At 38.3% G+C, this 18,455-nt stretch overlaps 1 protein-coding gene across 3 annotated transcripts in view; it reads left to right on the plus strand.

The window, feature by feature from the left end:
* pxylp1 (2-phosphoxylose phosphatase 1) overlaps positions 1-18,179 on the plus strand; it is a 38,267-nt gene extending 20,088 nt beyond the window's left edge. Inside the window, exons 1-6 of one of the 3 annotated variants that reach the window (XM_031901807.1) lie at positions 3,626-3,711; positions 5,219-5,275; positions 9,048-9,218; positions 12,254-12,380; positions 12,764-12,903; positions 14,046-18,179. In XM_031901807.1, the coding sequence (XP_031757667.1) occupies positions 3,687-3,711; positions 5,219-5,275; positions 9,048-9,218; positions 12,254-12,380; positions 12,764-12,903; positions 14,046-14,977 (1,452 nt within the window). In that variant the 5' untranslated portion in view covers positions 3,626-3,686 and the 3' untranslated portion in view covers positions 14,978-18,179. 3 annotated transcript variants of the gene reach the window in all.
* Positions 18,180-18,455: the final 276 nt, after the last annotated feature.

Consider the following 18,455-nt stretch of genomic DNA (forward strand, 5'->3'; position numbering starts at 1 on the left):
TTTGGGTGGGAAATGTGGAATGATGGGTGCCAGTGGTGATGGATTTAGTGTTCAAACCAATGAGGTGGGGTTGTGAGGAAGTGGCAGGCAGGGTGCTAATTGGCACAGATGGTGGTAGGTTTGATGTGCTGACTGATACAGATGGGGTGGCTATGTGCATGCATCAGGCAGGACATTGGACCAAGTATTAGCTTTGGGTACCAATACTATTTGACCCAATCCACTTGCTCTTGCCCTGCTTGAGAGAAAACTGCAGGTTGTCCTTCTCTGGATGCCAAAGCCATATAGGTAGTGGGTTTCCCACAAGAAGAATGTCAAGGCAGTTTGATGGCTGTGGTTTATTTGTTACAGAGGTCTCTTCAGCACACCTTTAAAGGAGAAGGAAAGGCTAATAAAGAGTTAATCTCAAGCTGCAGGCATACCAGTTCTCTCAGTAGTGCCTTTAAGGCTCCCCATATTTCTCCCATTCAGATGATCAGAAGCCAAACAGGAAGAAAAAACGCTGAGCTGTGTAAAAAAAAAAAGTTCCCATAATGCCTCACTCCTGCACCAAGACCAAGACCGGTGTACATGCTCAGTTAGTAAGACTATGAGGAAGCTTCCTGCTGATTGGCTCAGATCCACATTCCTGGGGGGGTGGAGTCAGTTCTTAGCATTCTTGAGGGAGGGGGGAGCAGGAGAGAGGAGAGAGCTGCGTGTCCTGTGGCACAGGAAAACCGACACAACAAATCTTGTGGCAGAAGACTCAGTGCAGCGTTTCTGTGAGTGTTTATGGCTGTATTTACATAGACATTTCTGATAACGCTTATTTAGTTACCTTTCTTTCTCCTTTAAGTCTTTATCAAAGAGAACTGTTGATGGGAGAAACAGAGATAAATATACAAGGAACAAGTTTTGTTGCATTGATTTCCTGATTAAAGGTGCTGTTAAGGCCATTAACCTTTTATTTATGCTGTTTTGTTACCTTGGTGTCCACAATGCTAATGAAATGAATATGCAATACCTAAACCTGTACAGTGTCCAACTTATAATTAGGTTTTCATGTGATTTTTAATTTATAAAATATTTAAAAAAAACATGGAACATTTGGATGTTTTCACACCAATAAAAACTCAAGAAGCCGGAAATATCTGAAAAAGGCACAAGAACTCTGCAAACTTCCATCTGAGTGCAAATACAACACATCCCAGCCAATCATTGCAAAACAAGACCCAATTACATTTTTGTAATTGTAAATATATGATACCTATAATTTTTCTATGACTTTCACATCCCTTTACCATCCAAGTTCAACATATCATTAATATATGGTCACTGAACTAAAACTAGACACTTGCCAAGGAATGATGGCAAAACAAATGTGACTTTTTTAAAGAAAAAAAGGGTGTGCGTTATGTGTACTTAGCCTACCTATATTTAAAAAGAGCTGTACAGTGCAATTGTTATTTCAATACAATTGGAAAAACACTGAAATTTTGGATAAATATTTCCTTTCTTTTCCACTACAGTTGCCATAACTAAATTCTCACAAGATCTGGCTTAGAATTATGGAAAGCACAACATCTTTTGCTGGAACCCAGTAATCACTGAAGAGATCAGCAAAAATGTGTCCGATACCCATTAATGAGCCCCAGTGATACCCATTAATGAGCCCCAGTGATACCCATTAATGAGCCCCAGTGATACCCATTAATGAGCCCCAGTGATACCCATTAATGAACCCCAGTGATACCCATTAATGAACCCTAGCAGATAGATGGGCTAGAGCACCCTGTCTTAGTGGCCCATGCAATAGAATGGTGTTACAAAGTACAACCCCCTTTAATTTGGATTTAACAAAGACAACTGTGCACCCCCAAGATAGTAACAGCAATCAAGACAACTAAGGGATTCTGATTTCTTGCAGAAGAATGCAGGGATCATCCATATGTTTTACATTCTGCTGGACAGGCATCACCATGACTCTGGCACACTGGATAACATGCTAGTTTGAGGTTTATCACTGCTGTAGCAAAAAAAAAAAAAAAAAAAAAAAAACAACTGTGCTACTATTCACAGGAAACCATTTGATATGATAATTTGACTTTGGATGTAAAGCTGGCCAAACATGGGATGTATTGGCCCTTGTATGGGGCTCAATAACTGGCCTCTCCAACTAAGATGTGCATAAATAAAGCAAGATATCTATTGGGAAAGTTTGCAAAACCCCATCCGACTGCATTGACATGTTGATATGGTCCTTGTCCCACAAGCCTTTGCAGGCCCCATTGTATGATTCGATTGTTGTCCCCATTATGCATAACATTTTTATGCATAATGATATAAAAGATAATTCTAAGCAACCCTCCAAAATACATTAATATACATTAATTAATCATTGCCAATGGTTACTTACTTCTAAATGGAGTTGCACTTGAAAACAGTATCTATTCATAGCTGCCTACTAGCTATGCATCTGATCCTAACCTGCCCCTTTCAACCTGGGTTCAATCAACATAAACAAAAATCTTCAGCACACCACTTACATACATGTTCTCAAAGGGTGCTTAACTTCCACAGCCGCTCCCAAGCCTTTTTTCCATGTATCTTTGCAAAGGTGAAGAAGCACTCCAGTGTGTTGGCAATGCCTTTAAATCATTGCACCTGAAGAAGGGGTCACCCCTGAAAGATTGTGCTGTTTGTTCATTTCTGCAAATAAATGATTTAAGGGCATTGCTGACACACTGGAGTGCTTCTTCCCCTTTGCAAAGATACCTTTCAACCTGGGCACAGTCAGACCCATGGTTAAGAAGAGTTTTTAGAACCTGACTCAGCCCCCCTGAAGATAACATCATAGAGGGCCAGGACCTTCAGTGGATTTGTAGCGTGGATGTGAATGACTATGAAAGTAGGGGAGGTTGTGAATGGGAAGCGCCTTGTGAATAATTATAGCCCTAAAATAAGCCAAACACACTACCACACATTAATACAGGTATATGCTCTGGTTCTGACTCTTAACAGTGATTCAGAATGTATATTGAAAGGCTTTTTAGAATTACATGACATTTTCAGGTCTTGGACAGGCATTCCTTTTAACTGCCAGTCTGGACTTTTGTTTTTAAGACTCTTTTGTGAAAGACAAGAATCAACTGATGCCAGGAATGTCCTTAATTGTGGCAAATAGGGGCAACTACCTTTGGCCCTGCACTAGTTAAGAAGGGACACTGTACTGATGAAGACTCGGAGTGTAGGATGTGGGCTCCTTCAAATTGGGGCACCAATAGGTTGCCAATCCTCAACCATGACTTAAAGTTATATGTAAATTTTATATTTTTTTTCATGCATTGGATGACACAGATGTTACCCCTCTGATCATTTTAAAAAACTAGATCCAATCATGAGGATGTAGGAAATAGCTAGCAAAGTTGCAGTTAATATTAGCTCCTTGGAGAACAAACCTGCCTTTCTTCCTATGCTCCATGGCTGTCTACTTCATTTTAAAGGAACTGAATCAGCTGTTATGCACACAGATCTGTGAAAGAGAGTTCTGTCTTAGTTCTGCCTTAAAAGAATTCCACATCTTTAGGAGGTGCCCTGCCAAGGGATAAAAAAAAATCTGTTATGCTTGTTCTGTGTGCTTGGACAGACCAATGCCATTTCCATAGAGAGGAGCATCTGGAAGGTTACAGCTCATTTCATAGGAAAAAATGGTCCCAATTCTTCTCCTTTTAGGTAAAGTTTCACTCTCTTTAATATATGTAGTGCAACGTCAGCACTTTGCTGTATAAGTGGATGTTTTGTGATGTATTTGCTACAATTGTGCTGACTTGATACAGTATTTTCTGTATTGAGATTTGTATTTAGGAATTAGCCTGAAGTGTTGCTGGATCTACGGTATTTATGTTGTGTATTGCATAGAACAGGCAAGTGCAACCCTTGTTCCTTCAGCCCATGAGCAGCTTGGATTTACTGTGTCCCATGCAAGCTTCTGGCTGATATAGAGTGAATTTCCCTATAACAGTAACTCACCAGAAATATATGCATGTATCTGTGACTTGGAAATATTCTTGTGAGAATATACGCTGCTCTACAGGAGACAAGTGTTTGCGTACGTCAGAACTTTCCATTCAAATGTGTGGCTGCACTTCCATTTACATATTTGCTTTTCCAGATTTTATTTACCTTTTACAGATTTAAAAGGGAAAAAAGCTTAGTCTTTTGTTGGTTTATGAAAAGAGTACTGGGTTTAATTTAATTCTGCACAGTAGGGGCATTTTCTTTCAATTTAGACTACTTAAAGTGGAATTGATGCTGACCTGTTATTCACTTCTATTTGTCCCTGGTTCTTGGGGCTTAATAAGACAAATCATTTCTTAGTGTTTCTCCACAGTACACAGTATCCATATTAAAGTGCTGAGCTGTTTGGTAATTCAACATTTTGTTGGGGTGACAAGTTCTGTATGAATTCCATTTAATGGTTAGAGGATGTTCTTTTGTGACTGAGGTCAGTACAAGTAGACAGATGGTCACAGATGGTATATGTATATATTTTTACAGTATATAATATATATACCTGATGAAAGTCCAAGTAAAGGACTGAAACATTGGATTAATAAACCACATCACCTGCATTGAAAAGAATTTTTATTTCCTGTGCTTTTGTTGCGGAAACCCTATGAGTGCCGACACTTTGAATTGATTTGTAGATTTTTTCCAGCTCTGGCACCTAGGTTTTTATTACATTAGATGGTGTGCTCCCACTCTGGACTGTATATATATATATATATATATATATATATATATATATATATATATATATATATATATATATATATATATATATATATATATATATATAATTAAAAGGAGGGTTCACATAGGTGACGAGTTTATGGACATGGACAGGATGTTTATCAAGAATTATAGCATAGAATTCATACATGAGAGAATTTAAACATGAAAGTAACCCTCATTTTCTTGGTTTAAACCTGAAAGGGGTGTTTGTTTTACTATCAAATTTGTCATGTAAAAAGCTTTTGCGGTCAGACAAAACCTACAGAACCCTGACGTGGGGATTGTGTATTCATATTTAAGAGTCATAATCAGTCAACCACAGAAAACAAAATAGGAGTGGGGCTGAAGTAAAGCACTGCAATGAATATGATATGTACAGGACTATAAACCCTTATAAGGAACGGTCATTTTTTAACATTATCTACACTGTTTTTTATTTTTCCAGTTTCCAGATGGTTGCCTGTCAGTCTGCAGCTTAAGACTGAAATGCAGGTGTTTCCAGGTACGAGGTTTGCACTGGCATGCATTTACTCTTTGTACAGTATTTCTGATTTTATAAAGATGACATTTATAGGAACAGCCATTTGAAAAAAAATTGCATTTTGATATACATATTACGCTACTTTCCTATCTCATCTCTAAAAGCATGTGATCTGCCTATATGGGAGCTAATTATAGTAATTCAAATAAACACGTCTGACTATAGTTACAGTTCCCCAGCTTGCTGTTACCACACGGCACACCCTTCCATTTCATATAGTTATTTGGCGCAGACATTTAGGAACTCTAGACCTTGCAGCGTATGTTTTAGCTTAATTATATATTCTCTAAACATAGAGGAGAAATTCCAGACTAATGAAACCATTCATATCATGTTCTTCTTTTTATCTTTTTTTAAATGAGAGCTGTTAAATTCTAAACGTGGGCTTTTATAATTCATATACAAGTATGGGACCCGTTATCCGGAAACCTGTTATCCAGAAAGTTCAGAATTATGGAAAGTCCCTCTCCCATAGACTCCATTCTAAGGAAATAGTTCTAATTTTTGAAAATAATTTCCTTTTTCTCTGTATGTTATCCAGAATGCTCTGGACCTGGGATTTTCTGGATAAGGGGTCTTTCCGTAATTTAGACCTCCACAATTTAAGTCTGCTAAAAATCATTTAAAGATTGATGAAACCCAACAGGCTTGTTCTGCCTCCAAAAGGGATTAATTATACCTTAGTTGGGATCAAGTACAAGGTACTGTTTTATTACTACAGAGAAAAAGGAAATCATTTTGAAAAATTAAATTTATTTGCTTATAATGGAGGCTATAGGAGATGGCCTTTCCATAATTCTGAACTTTCTGGATAACGGGTTTCTGGATAAGTGATCCCATACCTGTAATAATAAAACAGTACCTTGTACTTGATCCCATCTAAGATATAATTAATCCTTATTGGAGGCAAAACAATCCCATTGGGTTTATTTAATGTTTAAATGATTTTCAGCAGACTTAAGGTTTGGAGATCCAATTTACGGAAAGATCCCTTGTCTGGAAAACCCCAGGTCCCGAGCATTCTGGATAACAGGTCTTATACCTGTATATATATATTCATTTTAGTTTTTTAGTTTTATACAAGCAGATTTATCAAATACCAAACTTGATTTCCAGCAGTTCAGTGTTTTTTCTTCTTTTTTTTTTAATTAAAATTCTCCTGGCAGTTGTGAGAATATTAATGATCCGACACATTCATCAAAGAAGATACATGCGTGAATTCAGTCAGAATGTGTTCCACAGTTTTGAGCAGTTAAAGTGATTGTTTACCTTTAAATTAACATTCAGTATGTTGTAGACATTGATATTCTAAGACAATTTGCCATTGGTAGTGATGAGCAAAATTTTTCGCCAGGCACGGGTTCACAGCGGAAAAATTTGCCACATGATAAAAGATTGTTGCCCGCGTCAAAAAAATGACCATTTTACTTGACACATGTGACAGTTGTTTTTGACGTTTCACAAATCTTTTCATAAATTCATGAATTTTTCAGCGAAACGGGACAGATTCGCTCCTCACTAGGCATTGGTCTCCATTTTTTAGTTTTTATGCTTTTTCAGTTGTTTCAAATTTGTTCAGCAGGCTTCCAGTTTAATATTTCCACAGCTGGTTGCTAGAGTTTTATTTAAAATAGCAACCAGGCAGTGGCTTGATCAAGAGGCAGGACAATCAATAGATGAAACCCTGAATAGGAAGGTGAGTAATAAAAAGTACCACCCCTTTTAGCAAACCAAATTAATGGGGGTCACTCATCAAAACCCTGACTCGTCTGCATGGTCCAGCACAAAAACTGTTAAATCATTAATGCAAGATATTATTTTATGTGTAGAAACCATTCTTAAAGCTAGGTGAAAATATCAGCCCCCGTGTCTCATTCTGCATCTGTGTGATGCCCCCAGGTCTCCCATTACCCGTGCCCACAGATTAATTACTGATGCAAAATGATGGTTCTTTGACAGTCCTGCCTGTTCTATTACTGTTTATGTCCTTGTCTGGAATGACCAAACACAATCCTTTTAGTAACTGGGACATGAAGAGTGACAGCTATTTTAGCCCATTTACTGCTGGATTGCAGTGTCATATCGGCAAGATGACATAGCATTGCAGTCCTTTTGCTGCCTGTGGGAGGGGGGGTTTGTAGCACAGGGAAGTTGCTGGTCAATATTATCTTTTCAACATTTCCCAGTAATCCAGCAGCAGGGAAGGCAACATACCTCTTCCCATGGCTTTAATAATAGAATTGAGGTGCATAATCAAGCCAGTGAAGAAGAAATCACAGCTCTAGTTGGGCACACACAGCAGGCGGAATGTTCCTCCTGACCTGGTAATGGAGCCTGCGTGGGCTCTTAGCATTGGGGAGCTGGGAGCAAACATACTGATGCAGAATTGAGTTCTAGTTCAACCCAACATTCCTAGAAGGCTCATAGAAAGATGTCCTGAATAGGCAGCTATAGTGTCCTCACCTGTATCCACTGTACGGCATGGATTGCTTACCTGCTGTTTTGCAGCTCTTACTGCACAGCAGCACCCAGCACTCTATAAAAATGTTCAACTGTTGTTCATGGACAGTTTGATAATATTACTGGTATAAAAAAGGTTTGTAATTTTCACATGTAGAGATTTTATTGTAGTCCTCTAATATGTTCCCAGTGCCACTTTTACATTATTGTTAGTGGACAGCGGCACAAATGGAGAACTATCATCCCAAAAATGTAAAAGTATAAGGGTTAGTGTTCATATCATTCATCCCTTGTGCTTGTGGCTATGGCCATAGATTATAATGGAAACCAACATGTGCAGCTACTGTTGTTTCCTGTTAAATGTTGCAGTGATAAAATGCCAAGTCACACTAGCCACACATTCTTCACCATTAGCCTCACCAGAAAGAAGCCATTGTTTTAATTTATGGTTCCATTATATTCCTTACTGCTGTCCAAAGCACAATGTCACAAAGCTGTTTTTGATCACTGCACCACTAAAAACATGCCCTTCCCACTCCACTTAAGCAAACTGCATTGCCATTCAGTTTGTATTGTTGCCCAAATGAGGATGCCTTTTTACCGAGTGACACCCTAGTGACATGGCAGGGTGCCACAGCGCAAACAGTGCTTATATGGACTAGAGAGATGAAGGATCCCTGTAGCTGGTCTAAAGGCGCCCAATACAAGCTGCTGCCTTGAGTCCTACATTCCTTCCATACGGTCATGACAGGTCTCTCAATTATGATATGATTGTTGGACCATGGGCCAATAACTAGATTATACCAATCTGGCCAAGCACGTTGGTGGCCAAATTTGGTAAAAATCTCTTTGCTTGGTGACCAAATAAGCAGATCTTACAGCATAATACTGATTAATGAAAGCTATGTTATTTGTAAATAATCTCCCTAAACAATCCGAACTCAGATAAATTATTCTCTTAAAGGGGAACTACTATGAAAATGAAAACAATCATTTTACTTAAGCTGTGTTCCTCTTGTTTACAAAAAGAAGAGCACAAAACTATGACACAAAGCCTGCATGTAGACACGCTGCTGAGCATTATTTCAGATTTTATGAATTTTTTTGTTTTTATAATAGTTCCCTCTTTAATGCTAAAGTGTTGTCTGTGCATGTGGCTGGTGGGGGGGGGGGCACTGCATAAAGACTGATTAAGCTTCTACTGACAGCTACTTTCTACTGTAAGCCATTGTGCGGCAATATCCAACATAAATATAAATTCTTCTATTACCAGAGTTCCCGGTGCGTCTGATCCAAGTTGGTCAAGGCAGAGAGGAAGGTCTGGGTGCCAAAAACCGGAAAAGAATCATGCCTGAGCCTTTGACAGAGCCACCTGCATTAAATCCACTCTATGAAGCAAATCTCTATTGCAATACTCCGGGAGCCAAAGAAAGAAGCATGGAAGGTACTGTTTTGCTGCACTGATGAAAACAGAAAAATAATTGCTGAAATGTTATTATTTTACACCCCCAAAATTAAATATAATAATAATGTTCATTGCTTATTCACCAGTTTCACGTCCTCTGCCAACTCAGTCCTGACAATTATTTCAGGGCTAATATTGTATTGTTTCCATTGCATTCAAAGCTGTCCAGTGTTATATTGCCAAACTGCTTCCATTCATCATTACATTAATCTACAAATAACTTCATTCCTTGCCTGGCACTCTAGGCTCTGACTCCTGAAACAGTGTAGCAGAGCGCAAATAGTTAACAGGCCAGGAGGGGAACTGACTTCTGCTACATTGTTTCGAAAGTGATAAACGGATAATGCTTTCAATTGCGATTCCATTTACAAATAACTTCAAAGCCACACAAATTGTCTATTTAATGTAGGTTGCTTAGCATTTTGTTTCAACAGTTTCTGGGTGGAGATACCCTTTAGAGATTTCTGTCTTTTCTCATAAACTTCAGCCACTCATTGAACCAAATGAGCAGGCTATTTTTATCTATAGGAAACAATGGGGCTGATTCACTAAAGTGCGATAAAATTTATCGCACGCTTTTTTGTGTTAAATTAGTCGCAATAATTAGCGCGCCATTCACCATAGTATTATCGCGTGCGTTAAGTAGCCATATGGCATGCGTTATTTTTCGCGCGACCGCATGCGCTAGTTTTAATGCATGCGTTAATTTCCGCGCTGAAAAGAATACGATCGCATGATTCACAAACACTTAGGCTCACTAAATATCGCATTAGGCTATGCGAAAATCAACACCTACTACAGGCAGGCGATAAATTAGAGAAAAGTACAGTAAATGAGTTTTTGGCAATAAAATATGGACTTACCAGTGTTATTTATTCAAGTATGTGTCTTTTTACTAAATTCTTGGCATGTATGGAATTTCGCTACTAATATACAGTACTATAGCGGTGAATATGTTGTCGCCAAAATATACAGTACTATAGCGGTGAATATTTAGTCGCCAAAATATACAGTACTATAGCAGTAAATATTTAGTCGCCAAAATATACAGTACTGTAGCGGTAAATATTTAGTCGCCAAAATATACAGTACTGTAGAGGTAAATATTTAGTCGCACAAAATACATTACTAGGTAAAATAATTATAGAAAAGTACAGTAAATGAGCATTTGGCAATAAAGTATGGACTTTGCAGTGTTATTTATTCAAGTATGTGTTTCCTAGAGTGACGCAGCCACCAGTTTGCAGGGAAATGGTCATTTTTAATACAGTAATTTTCCGCAAGTATTGGCATGTATGGCTAACATGGTGTGCGTTCATTCGCATGACTATTTATATGCGGCTACAAGTGATGAAATGTTTCGCCTGGCATGGATTCGCAGCAAATTTTTGGACGTGCGGCGAATTTTTTCATGCGTTTCGCAAAACAATCTGCCAATGGCAAAAAGCATGAAAAAATTTGCCATGCAAAAATTCACCACACGTCCAAAAATTTACACAAGCGGCAAAAAATAATAGTCGCGGGCAACAATTTTTTTGCCCGCGCAACATTTTTGCCGTTTCGTGGATCTTTCAAAAGATTTGCTAATTTTTCACCAAAGATAACCAGAACACATTTGCTCATCACTAGTGGCTACTATTTATAAGCATCTACCATTTATATGCTACTATTTATATGCTACCATTTATATGCGGCGACAATTTATATACACTATTTCTAAGCTACTATTCATATCTGGCGACTATTCGCGTGCGTTATTTAGCGCATGTACCATCAAATACCGCTTGAAAATAGTCATCGCGAGTTAAATAACGCATGCAATATCGCGCGTAAAATAGCGCAAGTATGCTTATAGTGAATCGTGCGAAAAGTCGCGAAAATTTCGACGCGATAAAATTTTTACCCCACGCTATAAATAGCGCACGTTTTATCGCACTTTAGTGAATCAGCCCCAATATCTTGGTGGTGGGAGGCTGAAAGTTAAATTGCAGGAGGAAAAATGGTCCATTACCATCATTTATTTATATATCGCCAGAAATTACGCAGCAGCTTCACAATAAATTTTAAATAAATATTTAAAAATTAGTTTATTTCAATCCATGAGTTCTTGAACAAGCAGAGTATCCAAGGCTATTGTGATACTAATATCTACAGTTAGTATTAGTGGTTGTATGTATAGTTTATGTATGTGAGTGTATAGATTGGTAGGTGTGGGTTGTGTGTGCTGGGTTTACTTGGATGGGTTGAACTTGATGGACTCTGGTCTTTTTTCAACCCTATGTAACTATGTAAATTAAAAACACCAACAGCCCCATATAGATAGCCTAACTCGTTTCATGCTTACTCAGCACTTAATCATAGGCTCCTATTAAATGCTGGGTAAGCATGAAATGAGTTAGGCTATCTGTAGGGGGCTTTTGGTGTTTTTAATGGTTTGAAATAAACTAATGTTTAATTATTTCTAGAGTAGTGCAGAAGTTTATTTTTGGTGTATGTATTACCCTCTTTTGGCCACTAGGGTTCTTCGGTTATCTACTCTATATACACTCTTTATTAGCAATGAAACTTCCCTATTTTTGTTTCCTTTTTTTTTTATGGTACGATCACCATATATGTAGTGGGGTCCCCCTTTTTACAGCACAACTCGAGCAGTTAGTTGTACTTTGGTACCATCCAGATAGTTGGTAATTTGTCTCCTAGATCTTGGTAGCAATACTGAATTTAGGAGATAACAAAATGTCTAGACTAGCCAGAATGTAAGAAAACTCTCCCAAGTGTTGGTATCTCTGGTCGTTCAAGATACTATGCAGCCTATAAATAAAATGGGGTCATTTGACCTAGTTTTCTAGTTTTGTTTTCTAGTGATGTTCCCTGCCACCGTAAACATGACAACACCTGGGGGGATTGGGAATACCGAATTTTAACAAAAAAAAAGTGAATTTTATAAATGTTTTTCTCTTTTGTATAATCTAGATGTATAATTTGCTTAAAAAGAGCATTCTTCTCATTTACAGGCCATGCTCCTCCCAATTTAAAGTTGTTGTCTGTACAAGTAATTATCCGGCATGGAGACAGGTATCCATTATATACCATTCCCAAAACCAAGAGACCTGATATTGACTGTGTACTTGAACCAGGCAGGTAAGGTATTTAAGGAATATGATCCCCAATATTAAGAAAATTCAATTTTAATTCTATAATTAAATATGTGTGTTCATTGTGTATTACACTATCCTAATGCCTTTAACAAAACATTATAAAAATTAGCAATTCAGCAGTATTCCCTTTGTAGTTCCTAAATCAGTCTGGTAGTTCCTAAATCAGTCTGGTCTACTTTTATTAATTATTTTCTTATAAACAAGGAGTATAATAGCAAGGAAGGAAAGAAGAAAAGAGGGGGGAAGTAAGGGATGGAGAGTGCATGAGTATCCTCTGGCTAAATAGGTTAACCCGTAAAGTTCCAGTTGAGAGTTTATCAACTTTACTATTATGTTTTTATAACTTTTATATGCATTTTGTTTTAGGAAACCATCTCATCCTCATTTGACAGATTTCATTAGCCATATGTCAAAAGGAGTAGACACACAAATGGATGGCACCTTGGGCAGCTTGCCTCGCTTACCCAACCACATTCTGTGTGAAATGGGAGAGCTGACTCAGACAGGTAGGAGGAGGTGGGCTCCTTGATATAGCAGGCATGCCAATAAGCAATATTAATTCCAAGCACACATTCAGTAAATATTAATGTAAAGGGCCATTACGCCTCCATTTTTTATGTTGCCTGTGGGTTGCATTAATGGAGATTTTATGAATTAATAGTTCAATATAAATGTATTTCCATCTGATTTATTTCTCCCCAATGTCTGTGAAGGTGTAACCAGATCAACCTGCAGCTTTTAGGTGGCCGTACAAAGGCCCTTTTAGACAAATTTACCAATGTATGGGAGCCTCCAGCAGCATGCATGACTGATATCTGACTAAAAATAGGCAAGATATCGGTCAGGCAAATAATAAAATCTCACTGGGTGCAAACCACATAGGTGCACCAGGCCTTCGCTAAGTGACGCACATATTTTCTCAGCTGCAATTTACATTATTGCCAGCAGGAAAGCATTTGGAGGACATTAGTTGCCCACAGTAAACGACATAAGGGCTCGGCCTCCATGTGTGTCATTGCCTGTGCTTCCTACGCAGCTGTTGTCTCACTGCAAGCTTCTTATCACCTGCTAAAGGCAATATAGTGCACTAATAATTTATTACAACAAACCAGAAAGGGGCATGGTCGAGTACTCAGCTGGGTGTGGGCAGTCGTGGAGTGGAGCTATTAATGGCACTGTTCATAATTCCTTGGCTTTACATTTGGCATTTACAGAAAGACACAATAAATCTGTGTTGGCATAGGTATATACCTTGTACAATGCAATAATTGTGCTGTAGTGTGAAGTGATCAGGCTGTGTAAATCTTGTGTAAGGATGAGCCCCTCAGGGGAATGCTGGGGTTCTATTAGTTGTGGCCTTGTCCTATCCATAGCCATCACTTAAGATGCTAGATTATGTTGTGAAGGCAGGCCAGTGACAGCACTTTTTTAAGCCCACAAACCAAGAGCCTGAGCAATAAAAAGGTATGAGAGGAAGAAAGTTTTCCAGTGTGGCACTCTCCAGCCATCATTATCCTGAGTAAATATTGTGATTTCCATGACATCAGTAAAATGTCAGTGCTACCTTATATAAGGTAAAGTCTAAAGTTAATAAGAGAATAGTGCAGTGTGAGTATATAACATCATATTTGTTCATGCACATTTACAGGTGTAGTGCAACATCTCAGAAATGGGCAGCTGCTGAAGGAAATCTACTTGAAGAAACACCGACTCCTAACGAGTGCATGGACTGCAAAGCATCTCTATTTCGAATCCACTGGAAAAAGTAGGACATTGCAAAGTGGGCTGGCCCTGCTTTACAGCCTTCTGCCTAATTTTGACTGGAAGAAAATAAATGTTAAGCACCAATGGAGTACAATATTTTGCTCTAACCACTGTGACTGCCCAATGAGGAACCATTATCTAGAAGAAGAACAGCGTCGCCAGTACAATTTTCGAGTGAAGAACAGCCTCCTAGAGAAGACCTACATAAATATGGCCAAAATAGTAGGTATCCCCACTAGGCAGTTAAGGGCCTCAAACCCTATAGACTCATTACTGTGTAATTTCTGCCACAATGCAACCTTTCCTTGCACCAAAAATGGCTGCATTGACTTGGAGCACTTTAAAGTCATCAAGACACATCAACTGGAAGATGAAAAAGAAAGATATGAAAAGCAACTTTATTTCAAATATGCACTGATGGCAACCCATCCTCTTTTGAACCAGACGGCCAACAGAATGCTCCGTATTGCAGAAGGCAAAAAGGATGAGCTTTTTGCTTTGTACTCTGCCCATGATGTGACCCTCTCCCCTATATTGAGTGCTTTGGGTCTCAGAGAAGCCAGATTCCCAAGATTTGCTGCTCGCTTAGTTTTTGAACTGTGGCACGACCCAGAGAAAGCAAACAATCACTATGTGAGGGTACTGTATAACGGGGAAGATGTTACGTTTCAGACCTCTTTCTGCCGAGATCAGCTAAGGAGTTCAAAGCGTCCCCTGTGCCCGCTTAAAAAATTTTGCACTTTTGTCCAGAAAGATATGTTTTCATCCCTTAATAGCACAAGCTACTATGATGCTTGCCATCAGCGGCTATTTTGAAATTTTTAGAATGTAAAGAACAATTTGACTGGTCTTGGTAATTTCTTGTCGGTAACATCAGCATTAGGTACTCTCTCCTTTCTGCCATGGTTTCATAAAAATGGAACTTATTTAGTGTGGTTTTTGTTTAATTTCCCTTAATTGGCCTTAAAAAGTATGGCGGCATTGCTAAACATGTTCACTGAACACCCTGCTCTGCATATCTGTTTTTTTACATGAGTGGGAGTTTCCTTATTGCTTAACTCAGAGGCACCTGTATGTTCAAAACAGTTTTACTGCTCTAGTGGAAAATGACTGACAATTTAATTAACATGGCAGCTCCCTATAATGTAATGCAATGCAGATATACAGTTATGGTTTGCTTTCATACTTAATTGGCTGTTAAAAAGAAAACTGGGTATGTTTTAACTTTACTACAGTTCTGTTCTGTATCATTGCTGTGTTGACAGCAAACACCATCAGTATGCTGTTACATCACTAATATGGCTGCTATACTGTATTGTCCTGATCTAGAGACCGTGTCAGTTACATGACTATCCCTTTTAGTCTGGTTGCAGACTATACCAGCAATGCTTGATCCAAACACCCAGTTCAGACGCCAAATATCTGTTTTGTTCCTATAAACTTATTGAAAAGCTATTTTAAATAAGCAAGGAAATTGTTTAATATTTGGATGAAGGAAGGTTTGCCATCCTAGATAGTACAACTTCCCTTTTATTTAGGACATTTAAAAGTGAATATTGGCAAACCTCACTTAACCAGTGAAGAGACATTGGTATGATCTGTAAATCAACATTAAAGAATGGTCATTGACAGTAGTGCTGCCATGAAAACTCTTGGGGCCCCGTACGACTGAATAGTTGGGGCCCTCCTCTGCTTGTTACTGGCACAGCAGGCCCTTTTTAAGCTCCACAAGGGCCCAAAATAGTGCCTTGCCTGCCTCAGTGTTGGGAGGGGGGGGGGGAAATATAAAAGAAAAATTGCTGTCCAGGGTCCCAAGCCTAAAATTTCCTGTTTCCACCTTATGGCAGTCCTAAGAAGCTTTGTAGCAAACTAACTTTATCCAAGAGGGTGGGGAAAGTATCCTTTGTAAATATATCATGGTTGTTTGGTGCTTTTACCTTGTGAAAAGTCTCATAGTGGTGAACTGACAGCTGGTTTATTTTTCTATAAGTAATATACAGTAAGTGTTTTTACCTCAGTGGCTTCTTGGAGGCCGTTTGGTATCTTACATAGACCTTTGTAGCAGTTTTACGTGCAAATATTTTTAAATACAAGTACATCTAGCACCCAAGCTACTGTTATCTGGACATTGCTTGAAATAATGGGAACTTTTTACTGGATATTATTGAGTACATTCATTGAATTAAACAGTTCCTTTTGTTGTTTACTTAGATATTTATATGATATTGCCTAATATTAAGCCATCCAATTGCAGACCTTCCAAACAGGTATAATAGAAGTATCCACAGAATTACATTGTATAGTATTAGTATTTTGGCTCTGTCAGAGCACTGAATGTATTTTCAGGTTAATGACAACATTCCAAATCAAGAGAGAGCCATTCATGTGCACAATGGTGCTTTTAGGAATCCTGTTTTATCTGCACCGTGAATTTGTACATAGCATTGTCTTTTGAAGCTTGTGGAAAATATTTAGCCCTGGGCATAAGTAGTACAGCAAATAACTAAAATGTCAATACAATAATGGAACTCCCAGAAATGGAAGACATAATTCAGTGCATAAATGATTTAGCCACATGTTTATTTAGGAAAAGACCAAGCTTTCATATATGCTAAAATCCACAACGCTGACCATTTCTGTTACCAATAGGGCCAAATGACATTTTGATACAGTTTTGATACATTTGAGACTATAAAACTGGGCAGAACACAGTGTCATCGTCGTGGCCCCTCCCCCCCCCCTGCTTATTGCATACCAGCTGTTTCAGCCACCAAAAACTGTTCCCACCACCCTGCAGGTTAGGTGCAGGCAACAGGATACATGCGGGCTGTGGCCCATCAGGATATTCCTGGTGTCTTGCTAGCCCAGTCTGACTCTGGCAGGACAGAAAATGCCATTTCTCAGAGGTTGCCTCTTGGCTAGAAATGCCTTTTGGTCAAATTAAAAAAACTACATATTATCAATTAAAAAAACTGATGAATCTTTATTATTTTGGATTTTTTCTTTTTAGGAATATTCAATCTGTTGTATAAATTGTAATTCCCAGAATCTGACTCTCCTTGGGTCAGAAACACTTAATCTCTTGTTTAAAACCAGTTACTGAACAGGAAATCCGAGACACAAAAATAATGTATACTGGGAAGTGTCTTTATTTTTAAAGTGGTAAAAAATCTTTTGCTGTTGCCTTATTTATAAGGCACTATGATTCAACCCAAGAATTACAGTACAGGTCAACTTCCTGGCAGTCATGCAATAACACTCACCTAGGCCTTGGCGTCTGCTGCTTTCTATGTCCCTTGATCCTTCTAGTATTGCCACTTTACTCTGTTTTCGTCCCCGAGTTCCAGGATTGCAGTACTTGCACAGGGATACTTCACTGTAAGCAAAAAACATGGTAACCCCTTGTTTGTGCTATCAGTTATGGTACTTGTCTTTATATCAAATCACAGCTTTTATATTCCTTTTGTTTCCAGTACTGTGGTCTGGATCTGGGAAGGGAGGCTCACAGCCCAGATGGTTTAGTCCAAGCTTCTTGCCTCACTTTTTTTTTCTCAAAGGCGAATTATTCACCATTTCTGAAGTACAGAACATGTCCCTTTTGAATTATTAGGAGGTATTATTTACACAGATGCAAATGCCTTTGCCTTAGAAATGGTGAATAATCAATGTGAAAATGAACTGCTGTGCATTCTCGAGCCAACATGATCATTAATATAAAATGTAAATTTAATAATAAAACTAGCCTTTGTAGCTTTATGTTTCTAGTTGAACTGACATCCTGTAAATGCCTGCAGGGTGTCCATTTCTACTGTCTGTGCTGTCTGTCTGCTAGACTAGAGTGTTGGTACTTCAGTCTGTTTTTATAGCATTTTTTTAATGTCTGCTTACAGCAATATGTATCAAGGTACGTCCAGTCCAACACAACAAGGTTTGAAGTCTTTTGTGCTTTTTTTTATTATTTATTTTTGAAACTGCATTAGAATATATTGGTACCAATAAAACAGCATTTGAAAAAAAAGGTGTTATTTATTTCTTGTTTTACACATAAAAAGGATTAGTGATGTATTAATAGAATCTTATTCGATACAGCTTGATTTTAGCAGAGAATGTGACAAATAGTGACAAAGTGACTAAAAGTAAGGGAAGTGGTCAGACAGCAGTTCATACTCCGTTTAAAGAACAGCTTCTACTTGCGAAAGATTATTACTCTTATACACTTTCTACATTCTACTGAACCTGGAACTGTAAAAGCTAAGTATTTGATGCAATTTTTGGTTACTTTCAACCTAGCAGA

The sequence above is a fragment of the Xenopus tropicalis genome, chromosome 5, assembly GCF_000004195.4.
Source record: "Xenopus tropicalis strain Nigerian chromosome 5, UCB_Xtro_10.0, whole genome shotgun sequence".
Classification (NCBI taxonomy): domain Eukaryota; kingdom Metazoa; phylum Chordata; class Amphibia; order Anura; family Pipidae; genus Xenopus; species Xenopus tropicalis.